This window comes from Leucoraja erinacea, chromosome 25 (assembly GCF_028641065.1).
Source record: "Leucoraja erinacea ecotype New England chromosome 25, Leri_hhj_1, whole genome shotgun sequence".
Classification (NCBI taxonomy): Eukaryota; Metazoa; Chordata; class Chondrichthyes; order Rajiformes; family Rajidae; genus Leucoraja; species Leucoraja erinaceus.
Window position 1 is genome coordinate 19,398,369 of NC_073401.1, and position 13,193 is coordinate 19,411,561.

The 13,193-nt window shown below is 40.2% G+C and overlaps 1 protein-coding gene across 1 annotated transcript in view; it reads left to right on the forward strand.

Moving 5' to 3' along the window:
* Positions 1-13,193, forward strand: part of si:dkey-91m11.5 (PH_BCR_vertebrate and RhoGAP_Bcr domain-containing protein) — an 81,431-nt gene that overhangs the window by 39,824 nt on the left and 28,414 nt on the right. Inside the window, exons 8-10 of the mRNA XM_055655902.1 lie at positions 496-636; positions 10,436-10,557; positions 12,418-12,583. Of these exons, the coding sequence (XP_055511877.1) occupies positions 496-636; positions 10,436-10,557; positions 12,418-12,583 (429 nt within the window). The remainder of the gene's footprint in view (positions 1-495; positions 637-10,435; positions 10,558-12,417; positions 12,584-13,193) is intronic.

A 13,193-nucleotide genomic window follows, 5' to 3' on the forward strand; every position in this document is an offset into this window, starting at 1 on the left:
CCACCGCAGGCATGTCCGATCTCTGGCACTCACCCAGGCCTAAACTACGAATACCACAACCCCATTCTGACTCTGCACCTCTCTGTGTGAGTCAACTTTGGAAGAAACTGTCTTGATGCACCTGCCCCTACCTCTCAATGGATAATGGATGTTTCCTGGTTACTTCCACACACACTGACCAATCTCAGCTGCATAATTTCCAGAATATGCTTTACTGCCTTCACTGCAAGAATTATGTGCGGAGCGTCAAGGAATTATTTGTTCCAATTCCCACTCATTTCATCAGGGAAATTTGTTCCTTCTTGTGCTCTTGTCACCTATCCCTTATACTCCTAGCTCCTTTTATGCACATATATCATGTTACTCCCTCCCTGAAATAGTATTATTAGTGGGATCTACTTTGCATGTCAATGAAAAGGCTAATGTGCATGTTGAAATTGTGTTACCTTCTGGTTCAGTTCGTGCAAATTGAACAATTGTCTCATGTTTCTGCAGGATCTATTAAAACACACTCCAGTCAATCATCTCGATCATCCTTTGCTACAAGACGCTCTCCGTATTTCACAAAACTTCCTGTCCAGCATTAACGAGGAGATCACTCCCAGGAGACAATCTATGACTGTAAAGAAAGGAGAGGTGAGATTGTCTGTTTGCTTATAAGGTTAATATATAACTTAATTTTCAGAATAAATTCCAGTTGCTCATAAATAGAAGCATGTTTTCCTTTGGGTTTTTTTGTAAAAGAACTATCCTGATCTCCATTCTGTCAATTTTAAGTAAGTAAGTAAGTTTTATTTATATAGCACGTTTTAAGTCAACTCGCATTGACACCAAAGTGCTTTACATAAAATAGATAATAAATTTCCATACAAACCATAGAAAAAGGTTAACAAAATAAAGAAAATGGACACAACACATTATAGAGTTCAACACAAACGTCCCCCCCCCCCCCCCCACAGCAGAATCAAAAATTTCCACTGTGGGGAAAGGCACCAGAAAGTTGTCCTCTTCCTCTGTGAAACACCCGAGGTCGGGGCCCATTTGTGGCCTTCCAGCCAGTCCGATAATTTTCAGGGCCCTCTTGCCGTGAAGATGGAACTCCGGCGTCGGGTGAAAACATTCCTCAGCGTCTTGGAAAGTCTGGAGCGGCTGCCTCAAGACACTACGTATACTTTTAGGAAATATATACCTGGGGGAGAGTTAGCATTTCCAAACATAAATTACATATATTACATGTTCGGTTAAATAAAGCTACCATGTATTTTTTGGTGTTAAATTCATCTTAAATTATTAGATGTTAACCGTGTTTTAATGTGACAGGAGGGAACAATTCATAACGGAAGAACAGAGCTGCAAATAGATTTAAATGAGGGAAAAAATGGTTAGAAGTTCTTAACCTGAATGCAAACAGTATTTGTAACAAGATGAGTCAATTGCGTATGTGGAAATAAACAAGTGTGATCTGATCACCCTTGCAGACATAGTTGGAAGATAGCCAAGGCCAGGAATTCAGAAGTTCCAGGCTACTTGATGATTTCATAACTTAGGCAGAAATAAATAGAAATAGCCTGTTTAATAATGATGAGATCAGTACAGTTGGGAGAAATGTTCTTGACTCAGACAGGCTTGAAATAAGAAACAAAAAGGCAAGAAGTGGCCGATTGCAGCATTCTTTAAGCCTCATAACAGTAGCTAAACCAGAGGACAATGGCTAAATTAACAAATGCATGGCTTGTTAAAAGAGATTGTCACCTTCAATTATTACAATGTCATACAACTGGGACAAATTAACTTGGTAAATGTATCTTGGAGGATGAGATTCTAGTGAATATAGGGACATTTTGGTAAAACAATGTGTTGGGCTGGCACACCCACCTCACAGACTGGTGCTTTTTTTTTCCTTGATTAAAGGAAAAAATAAAAGATTCAGATTCAATTTAATTGTCATTGTCAGTGTACAGTACAGAGACAACGAAATGCATTTAGCATCTCCCTTGAAGAGCGACATAGCAAACGATTTGAATAAATAAAAAAATAAAAAATAATAATAAGTGTCCGGGGGGGGGGGGGGGGGGTGATTGGCAGTCACCGAGGTACGTTGTTTAGTAGAGTGACAGCCGCCGGAAAGAAGCTGTTCCTCGACCTGCTGGTTCGGCAACGGAGAGACCTGTAGCGCCTCCCGGATGGTAGGAGGGTAAACAGTCCATGGTTGGGGTGAGAGCAGTCCTTGGCGATGCTGAACGCCCTCCGCAGACAGCGCTTGCTTTGGACAGACTCAATGGAGGGGAGCGTGGAACCGGTGATGCGTTGGGCAATTTTCACCACCCTCTGCAATGCCTTCCGGTCGGAGGTCCAAGGACACTTCCAAATGGATAGAGAAAGATTATGTGTAAAGAAGAAATAAGTGAAATTAAAGACTTTTTCAAAAATGGTAATAGAGTTCCAACCAACAGCACTAAATATTTTTCCTTTCAAAATGCTTTAAGATTTCTCCACATTATACTTCATCTGCTGGTGTTTGCCCTTTCTACCATTCTCTTTTTATCCAGCTATAGTAATCATTATCCTCACGTTTTGTGTACTCTGCAAATGTTGAAATTGTGCTGTAGTTTGGAATTGATTTGGAGGTTGTATTGTTTAATAGCCTGATGGTTGTTGGGAAGACGCTGCTCCTGAATCTGCTCCTGAACCTGGACATAACAGATTCCAATACCTTCTTCCCAATGGCAGGAGTGAAATAGGAACATGGTCTGTGTGGGGTAGGTCTCTGATGACGCACACTGCCTTTTTGTAGATCCTTCGATGGCACTATCATGATAGTACCCGTGATGAACTGGGCAGTGTTCACCATTTTTTGCAATATTCTTTGTTCCTGGGCATTCAAATTGTCAAAGCAGGCCATGTTTTAACCAGTCAATGTGCTCTCTCCTGTACACCTGCAGACGTTCAAGAGAGTATTTGTTGACATACTGTAGACCAGTGGTTCCCAACCTTTTTTTGGCCATGCCCCACCTAATCACCTCTAAAATCCTGATGCCCCCCCCCCCCATGTGGTGATATATAATTCTTATCATTTAAAAAGTGAACTCCGTTTCAGCTGAAGAAGCTTAAAACGCCAATACCTTGGTTTAAACAAGCTTCAAAAGAACATGGCATCCATGAAAAAGAAAAATGAAATAAACAAAAGACAGTTAAAGTTCTGAGCAAGAAATTACTAAAAAATTGTAAAAAAAAAAAGAAAAAAACATTAGGTGGTATTAAAATAATAATAATGATATGTTTCCCTGATGGAAAATCCAAAAAAATAAAAATCGAAAATTTGGACCCAGACCTCCTCAGTCGCGCTCAATTGCCCCCCTTAAAAATCAAATTGCCCCCCTGTGGGGCATACGCCCCACGTTGGGAACCACCGCTGTAGACAGTGAAGATAGTTATCAAGAATTACAGCAGAATATTGATTAGCCTAGGGGGCCAAGGAATGGCAAGTAGTGTCTCATTCAGATACATTTGTGGTATTGCATTTTGGGAAGTCAAACACAGCATGACCTTCACAGTGAACAGGACCGTAGGAAGTGTTGTCGTGCAGAAGGATCTAGGAATACAAGTACATTGTTCCTTGAAAGGAATTTGTAATTAGATAGAGTGGTGAAGAAGGCTTTTTGTACGCTGGCCTTTATTAGTAAGGATATTTAGTATAGAATTTGGGACGTTATATTACAGTTGTATAAGATGTTGATGAGGCTATATTTGAGTATCGTGTTCAGTTTTGGTCACCCTGCTATAGGAAAAATACAATTAAGCTGGAAAGAGTGCAGAAAAGATTTATGCAGATGTTGCGGGACTCGAGAGTCTGAGCTAAAGGGAGAAGTTGGGCAGAAGCTGAAAGGGGTTTTCCCACTCAGCAGGTGGGATATATGGAACAAGCTGCCAGAAGAGATGGTTGAGGCAGGTACAATAACACTTGGAAAGGTAAACGGATGGAAAAGGTTTAGAGGGATATAGGCCAAACCTGGGCAAATGGTTCTAGCTTAGATGAGACATCTTGCTCGACAGGGACGAGTTGAGCCAAAAGGTCTGTTTCCTTACAGCATTTTGTGTTTTGATATACCTTTCTATGTTCTATATGTCCTTTGATCTCTTATTACTTCTGTAAGTCCTGCCCTAAGAGACATTTAGATGGGTACATGGATAGGAAAGTTTTAGAGGGAAATGGACCATACACAGTCAAATGGGATCAGCTCAGGTCAACACCTTGCTTGACATGGACAAGTTAGTCTGAAAGCCTGTTTTTGTGCTGTTTAACTATACTATATGGATTCATTGGATGGTGGATTTTTTCAAATTAGATTAAGTTGATTGAGCTAGTTTGGAAGAAAGGGAGCTGATCTCACTAAACATAAACAACCTCGACAGGGTTTAATAGTGTAGATGCAGGTATGATGTTTCCTTAGCTGGGTGTCTCAACCCAGAGTTACAATTTAAATATACAGGATTGACATTCTGGTCAGAGGCGAGTAGGAATTTGGAGACATAAGAGACTGCAGATGCTGAAACATTGAGCAAAAAACAAAGTGTCATGCAGCATCTATGGAGGGAAAGGGACAGATGATGTTTTAGGATGGGACCCTATGCAGACTGATGGAGTTGGAGAGGGAAAAAACTGTACAAAAGAAAAGGTATGGAGCAAAGCTTGGCAAGTGACAGGTGAATACAGGTGGGTGATGGGCAGATATGTAGAGTTAGTGACAAAGGCTGGAGGTAAATATCAAAAGGTGTCAGATAAGGAAAGAGGAGTAGTAGAGAAATGTAAAGCCAGAGGGAGGGATATGAGTGAAAGGGGACAGGGGAAATAGGGAAATGGGCGACTCGGAGAAAAGGGGAAAGAAGGAACAGGAGAAAAGTGTGCGTACGGGGGGAAGGTCGGGTGGGGAGGGAAATTGGGTTGGGGGTATTGGAAAAAAGAGAACAGGAGGTTGTCCCTTTCCTCCTCCTCTCATGTCTATCGAGGGACTCCCAACATCCCTCCCGGATTACAGATGTTCACTTGTATCACCTCCAATCTTGTTTATTGCTATGTTTAGTACTCCCGATGTGGGTTTCACTACATCGGCAAGACCAAGTGTTGACTGGCATCCGTTTTGCTAACCTCAGCCGGGACCATAGGGAATGGCAGAATTGGCACACATGATTTAAGTGGACTGCTTCTGCTCTCATTTCATATGTTCTTGGTTTGAAGTAATGTTCCAGCCAGTCACTGAATTGAAAACCATTTAGTTAAACTGTTGACTTGGAAGCAAGTAACTGTATGCCTGTTCTCTTACTCACGGCTCACTTTGACATCAGACTTGGATGTACAAGTAGTTTTTAAAAATCTTGCTTTCCTGTTCTTTTACAAGTTGCTACATCCAGTATGGATTTTATTGTTGTATATTGTATGTTTATGTATCTATAATTTTCTGCATTTGACATGTTACTGGTGGGGTTCAGTAAATATTCTCAGTGGTGGAAAAGTGGTTCAATCACCAGGATGATTAACATTTCAGGAAGGGTGGAATCACTTGATGCAGATCCAACTGAAAGATTTTATTACCTCTGCTTTATTTCTATGCCAAGAGAAAATGTTGTCATTACTCACTCACGGAAAAACAAGGATTAAAACAGTGAAAATGTGAACATATCCTGCTCATAACGTATCATAACTATATTAATTAATATAAAACAGTAAAACAATTTAAACATACATGAAAAATTGGGAAGTTTGATAGTTAATTCACTGGGATCACACAGGAAAAAAGTGAGCAGGATACCGTAAGGAGAGACTAAAAATGAATCAAAGAATTTAAGAGCATGAGAATACTGGATGCTTTCCTAAAATAGGTGAAAGGGTATTTAATTTTCTGCACATTCATAACGATAGAGAAAAACTAGATGGCACTTACCTTTAAATGTGCATTTTTCTATTTATAAATATTTAAATAGCAAAATGCTGGATGTACACAGCAAATGTGTTCACATTTGGGATTAGTGAAGATGAGGTAACATTTTCACAGACTATTTATTTAGCAGCCGTTATCAGGCAAGTCCACATTTGATATGTTAAAGACTATTTGATCAGAGTTCAGCACTGGCAGATTCAGATTTGCAGCTGAAAGCAGGTAGCATCCCCGAATGACTGCTCATAGGATGTGTATGAACAGGAAGTCTGCCCTATCTTTGCCATTACAGGAAAGATGTGGAGGCTTTGGAGTGGGGGAAAAGAGGTTTACCAGACTGCTGTCTGGATTAGAGGGTTTCAACTACAGAGAGAGGTTGGATAGACTTGGGATTGTTTTGTCTGGAACATTGGAGGTTGAGGGGAGACTTGATATAAAGTAATGAAAGACTTAGATAGGGTGGACAGTCAAAACCTTTTTTCCCCAGGGTGGAAATGTCCAACACTAGAGAGCATAGATATAAGGTGAGAGGGGGGGAAAGGTTTAATGGAGATATGCAGGGCAAGTTTTTTTGCGCAGAGAGTGGTGGGGGCTTGGAACAAGGGAATGGTGGTGGTGGATGTAGGTACGATAATGGTGTTTAAGGGGCTTTTAGATAGGCACATGAAAGTGCAGGGAAGAGTCGGATATGGATCATGTACAGGCAGATGAGTCCAGTTAAAGTAGGCATCCTGTTCGGCACAAACATTGTGAGCCAAAGGGCCCATTACTGTGCTGTACTGCTCTATGTTCTATATGTTCTAATACATTCCTGGGTACTGGGTCAGTCTGCTATTTAGGACATTGTCAAACATGTTATTAAAATCCACATGTACCATATTGAAAGCTTTACGCTTACTGGACACTCTTTATTCCCTCATTAGAAATTCAATTTAGTTAGATACAACCTTTCCTTTAAATGTTCAATATAACTGTTTTTGTCCATCTACGGTGTCCTCCATAATGTTTGTGACAAAGACCCATCATTTATTTATTTGCCTCTATAGTCCACAATTTGAGATTTGTAATAGAAAAAAATCACATGGGGTTAAAGTGCACATGGTCAGATTTTATTAAAGGGTGTTTTTATACATTTTGGTTTCACCATGTAGAAATTACAGCTGTGTTTATACATAGTCCCCTCATTCCAGGGCACCATATTATTTGGGACACATGGCTTCACAGGTGTTTGTAATTGCTCAGGTGTGTTTAATTGCCTCCTTAATAATGAATAAGAGAGCTCTCAGCACTGAGTCTTTCCTCCGGTCTTTCCAGCACCTTTGGAAACTTTTATTGCTGGTTATCAACATGAAGACCAAAGATGTGCCAATGAAAGTCAAAGATGCCATTATGAGACTGAGAAACAAGAATAAAACTGTTAGCGACATCAGCCAAACCTTAGGCTTACCAAAGTCAACTGTTTGGAACATCATTAAGAAGAATGAGAGCACTGGTGAGCTTGCTAATCGCAAAGGGACTGGCAGGCCAAGGAAGACCTCCACAGCTGATGACAGAAGAATTCTCTCTATAATAAAGAAAAATCCCCAAACATCTGTCCGACAGATCAGAAACACTCTTCAGGCGTGGATTGGCCACTGTCCGCAGAAGACTTCATGAACAGAAATACAGAGGCTACACGGCAAGATGCAAACCACTGGTTAGCTGCAAAATTAGGATGGCTGGGTTAGTTTGACAAGAAATACTTAAAAGAGCAACCACAGATCTGGAAAAAGGCCTTATGAACAGATGAGATGAAGATTAATTTAAATCAGTGATGGCAAGGGCAAAGTATGGAGGAGAGAAGGAACTGCCCAAGACCCAAAGCATACCACCTCATCTGTGAAACACGGTGGTGGGGGTGTTATGGCCTGGGCATGTATGGCTACTGAAGGTACTGGCTCACTTATCTTCATTGATGATACAGCTGCTGATGGTAGTAGCATAATGAATTCTAAAGTGTATAGACACATCCTATCTGCTCAAGTTCAAACAAATGCCTCAAAACTAATTGGCCGGCGGTTCATTCTACAGCAAGACAATGATCCCAAACATACTGTTCAAGCAACAAAGGAATTTTTCAAAGCTAAAAAAGGTCAATTCTTGAGTGGCCAAGCAATCACCCGATCTGAACTCAATTGAGCATGCTTTTTATATGCTGAAGAGAAAAGTGAAGGGGACTGGCCCCCAAAACAAGCATAATCTAAAGATGGCTGCAATACAGGCCTGGCAGAGCATCACCAGAGAAGACACCCAGGAACTGGTGATGTCCATGAATCGCAGACTTCAAGCAGTCATAGCATGCAAAGGATATGCAACAAAGTACTAAATATGACTACTTTCTTTTACATGACATTGCTGTGTCCCAAACATTATGGTGTCCTGAAATGGGGGGGCCATGTATAAACACTGCTGCAATTTCTACATGGTGAAACTAAAATGTATAAAAATGGCCTTTATTAAATTCTGTCAAATCACAGATGACTTTTTGTCTATTATAAATGCCAAATTATGGAATACAGAGGCAAATAAATAAATGATGGGTCTATGTCCCAAACATTATGGAGGGCACTGCATGCCTCTTTAAGTGCTAATTCATGTCTTCCTTCAGAATTTTTTTCCAGCAATTTACCCATTACCGCCCACGAATTTGCCCATCAGTTAATTACATAAATTGTAAAGCTAGTGAAATAGTGATCATAAAAGCACTAGATTATATGCAAAACTAATCATCATGGAAAGGAAACATGCCATTTTTATCTTGCTTGGATTATATGTAACTCTGACCAGATGAGGTTGATTGTTGCCCGAGCACAGACAAAAACAAATAACAATGATAAAATATAATTGCACATGTGGAAGTCTGAAGAATGGTCTCAGCCCGAAACTTCACCTATCCTTGTTCTCGAGAGATGCTGCCTGACTTGCTGAGTTACTCCAGCACTGTGTCCTTTTGTGTATTAACCAGCATCTGCAGTTCTTTGTTTGTACATGTGGAAGTAACCCAGGTATTGATATGATAAGGAACAATGTTATACATTCAGTCAGAAGATCTCAGGGTAATCTCAACATTGATTCTGGATCATAGCTTTTCAAAACGTCGTTTCAGAAATGGACAAGAAATTATCCCACTGATTAACACTGGGCGCCCTCCCTCGGTATCACTACTTTTCTATGTTGAATGCCACTTCAAAGAAGCACTGAGTAGCAGGGTGCATAATTCTCTGTGAAGATGCAATTAATTATTAATGCCATATGTGACTGCAGCTCCATCTATGAAAAAGTTAGTGGAGACATGGAAGACTGGGGTTGAGAGATACTAAGAGGAAGGAAAAATCTGCTTGACCTCAAACCTCATCGGTTCAACTCCCACAGTTGCATCCATCCACATCAAACCACAATCCCTAGTTGAGATAAAGCCTTTATTTAACAGTGAATAATCATTTAGTTTCTAATTGTTATTGATTCAGGAAGCATCTAATTAACTAAAATGAGCACGCATGAGATGCTTTGTACTATCAGCAGCAGTATTCCACAACAAACAGGCCTCCTAACCTAGCATATTCTCCACTCTTGACAATACCATTATGTCAGGGGAACCACTTCACTTAGTGAGGAATGTAGAAGATCATGCCAGACAATCATTCAGCAAATCTAAAACCGTTTCAGCCTGCATTCAAATGCACTCATTGTAGCAAAAGCATCATGCTATACATAGAACTACATGCTATCTCTGTAGCGTCCAGTGATTCTGTAAACAAGTAACATCAATCCACTTCCATTCATAACAACAGATTTCGTCAAACTACATTGTTTAACTAATGAACTATTTTGGAGCATAACACATGACTGCAAAAGGCAAGGCTGAAACTCTTAAAACAACCTTCTGCCAGATATGCTGACTGTTTGATTTTCTCATCTTTGTCCTTGAGTTCCTACTCATACAACTTCAGCTGGTTCAATGTATTTAATTTGATAGTAAGAAGTGGCTCTTATTTTACTGTAATCTCATGCTTGTTACAGTCATATATTCTGAATTATTAGTATCGGCATTGATTTGAAATTGAAAAGAAAATGCATGTGAAGATTATAGTTTTGCACCAGCAAGGGTGGTTTGAGTCTGGGTAGCATTCTTTGTTTGGAGGATTTGTCGTTTAGTTTCGCTCTTGTCTGTGATATCCACAGTTTTTTCTTTTGAGGTTTGCTGAATGTCTGTTAAACCCATGGGAAGATCATGGGATCAGATAGAAATCTTTTGGAATGATCGTTTGAATGTTGAATGTCTTTTGCATTTAACTGGGGATGCATTGAGCCTAAACCTTAAACCAACAAATAACACATTCGTAAAACCCTTCCAAGGAGGTAAATAGTTAAAATTACATGCTTATGTATTTAAACAGCTGAAATGTTCACAAAGTAGAAATAAAGCCAAGAATCCTATTTCTCAAAATCTTTCTATTTTGCAGCACCGACAACTCATAAAGGACGGCTTCCTGGTTGAACTTGTGGAGGGTGCAAGGAAAATTCGACATGTTTTTCTCTTCAGCGATCTCTTCCTTTGTGCAAAAATGAAGAAACAAATCGCAGGGTAAGAAGTCAATAAATTAGCGTGTGCCAGTTCATATTTTCTCTACTTTTGTGTTAAAAACAAAGAAAGTCTGAAAATAGTTTTATTTTGCATGAATAATTTGACATTGAATAGACACGATACAATATGAAGGTGCAAAATAGATGGTCTTGCTTTATGACTTTTTCTCCTTTCACCCTAACCCTAATCATAATTCTTTAGTGACTCAAATTTAAAATCCCTAGACCCAAGATTCCAGATGTCTACATGTCTCCAGATCAAAACTTCAGGCCATTAGATCATAGCCGAGTAACTTAATTACAAAATAACCATACCTGGTGGTGATGGTAGCTGACGGGATCTCATCAAACACAGAATACTACTGTGAAGCTATCACAGCTTTCATGCATAGATCATGTGCTCATTTCCCCTTCCTCGATTAGTTGTAACATCTTAAGTAATGGTCTGTCTGTGATTAATTAATTCATACACGGCATTGTGCCCAATTTTACTTGGTCTGTTTGGTTTAATACCAAGTAAATCAAGGTAGCAGGAGGCATTGTAGGAGGAGGGTCCAGAACAAATATTTCTTCAGGAAGAGCTCCCAGATACTTGCATCTTGGATGTTGATGAAAATATACTGTAGGATATGATAAAGGTACGCATAAGACAAATATGCACAGCTTATTCTGCAGGTAAAAAAAATGAAGGCAGGGAAGATGTACAATAAAATATTGGCTGGTATAACTGAAGAAGATCCAAGTTGTTAGATAAATCCATCGGGAAAAAGTGGGTCCACAAAGGGTCCTAAATCACTGACTAAGTGTAGTGGTAGAAGAAATGTTTACTTCTAAATTAATACATTATTCTTCAAAGAAGAAAATGATATAATGCCAATAGAGTATTTCTCCTTTTTTATTTCAGATATGCCTCAGTAGACCTACCCTCTAGCTTGTCTTCTCAGAGTACCGCTGTGACATTCTGCCTGAAGCAACTCATCCACCTCGTATCCCCCTTCACCCCCATCTCTATCGTCTCTGAAACATTAAAACCCGGGCACGTTGAGTGGTCAATCGTGTCCCTCTCGTAACTAGGTTTCCGTAATGGCCACAACACCACAATTCTAAGCACTGATCCGGATTCTAAGTTCTTCAGCTTTACCCACACACTTCACTATCCCCGTATTCATGAACCTCTCCATGCCTATCCTGCTTTTGAGACTTATTTGTCATGACCTGCACTTTCTCATCAGTCTTTCCATTTACTGACCTCCTGCTCCGGTTCATTCTAGTTTAAACCCCCCTGGGTAGCACAAGCAAAACTCCCTGCAAGAATATTGCTGACCCTCCAGTACAGATGCAACCTGACCCTCTTGTACAGGCCACCTCTGCCCCAGAAGAGATCTCAATGGTCCAAAAATCTGAATCCCTGTCCCCTGCACCATATCCTTAATCACACGTTCATCTGTCCTCTCATCTTGTTGCTATCTCACTAGCACATGGCAGCGGTAGTAATCCAGACATTACCACTCTTCAGGTCCTGTATTTTAACCATATGCCTAACATCCTATATTCATCCCATAGGACCTCATTTATTGTCCTATGTATTTTATTTGTAATAACATTCACAACGACTTCTGGGGTGCTCTCCATCCCCCTTGAGAATGGTCTGCAGCAGCTCTGGGACATGCTGGCACCAGGGAGGCATGTCAGTGTGTGCAGCAAGTCAACTCAGGTCAGCATGTTAGTATGTTGGCTGATGACAATGTCACTGGAGCAAAGCACTTAACAATTCCAAACAGGATAAATATTAAGAACATAGGTGCCTTCATGTTGTCATTCTCAGCCCCTCTTATAGGAATATTTTTTCTTTATATCTTAGGAAGAGCCAGCAATATGATTGTAAATGGTACATTCCTCTCGCCGATCTGAGTTTTCAAAATCTAGATGAAACAGACTCTTCATACATTCCATTGGTACCAGATGAAGAATTGGACACTATGAAAATAAAGATCTCCCATATCAAGAACGAGATTCAAAGAGAAAAGGTAAGTTGAAACATAAACTTTTTTGAGATAATGCCTGCTCTCTTTCTATCTCTCTCTCTCTCTCTCTCCCCTTCCCTACCTCGGTCTTTCTCTCTCTCTTTCTCGTATTCTCTGGTCCAAGGTACACAGGAATGCAGGGTCCGGATTATTGTTCTTGTCTACGGTAGAGCTGGAAAAATACTTGTGATGGAGCAGGTTCTTCAGGTCCTGCATTCTGTAGTCCTTAGAAACCTATTAAATTCAAATGATTATCAAAATCTGAAATGCAACCTTGTTGTGTCGGTTTGGGTTAATGTTAAGAAGGGGATGAATTAGGAATGCTTTCTCGATTGCTATGTTTTTGGCCTGGTGAGATTTTGCTGGATCTGTTTCAGGAGTATTAGATAAGCTTTAGATTCGTAATGTATTCATCTTCTCCAGAGCTGCCTGACCCGCTGAATTACTCCAGCATTTTACGTCTTTCATGGTATTGTTTGTTGTGCAGCTTCATAATTTAAAAAGACTCTTCCATCCTCAGCTGTCCGTTCTACAGCACACTGGGGCTAACTACAACGTACCACCAAGGCTTCTACTGGCCTCCACTGTCATATCACCATTGTAAAATGGCTGT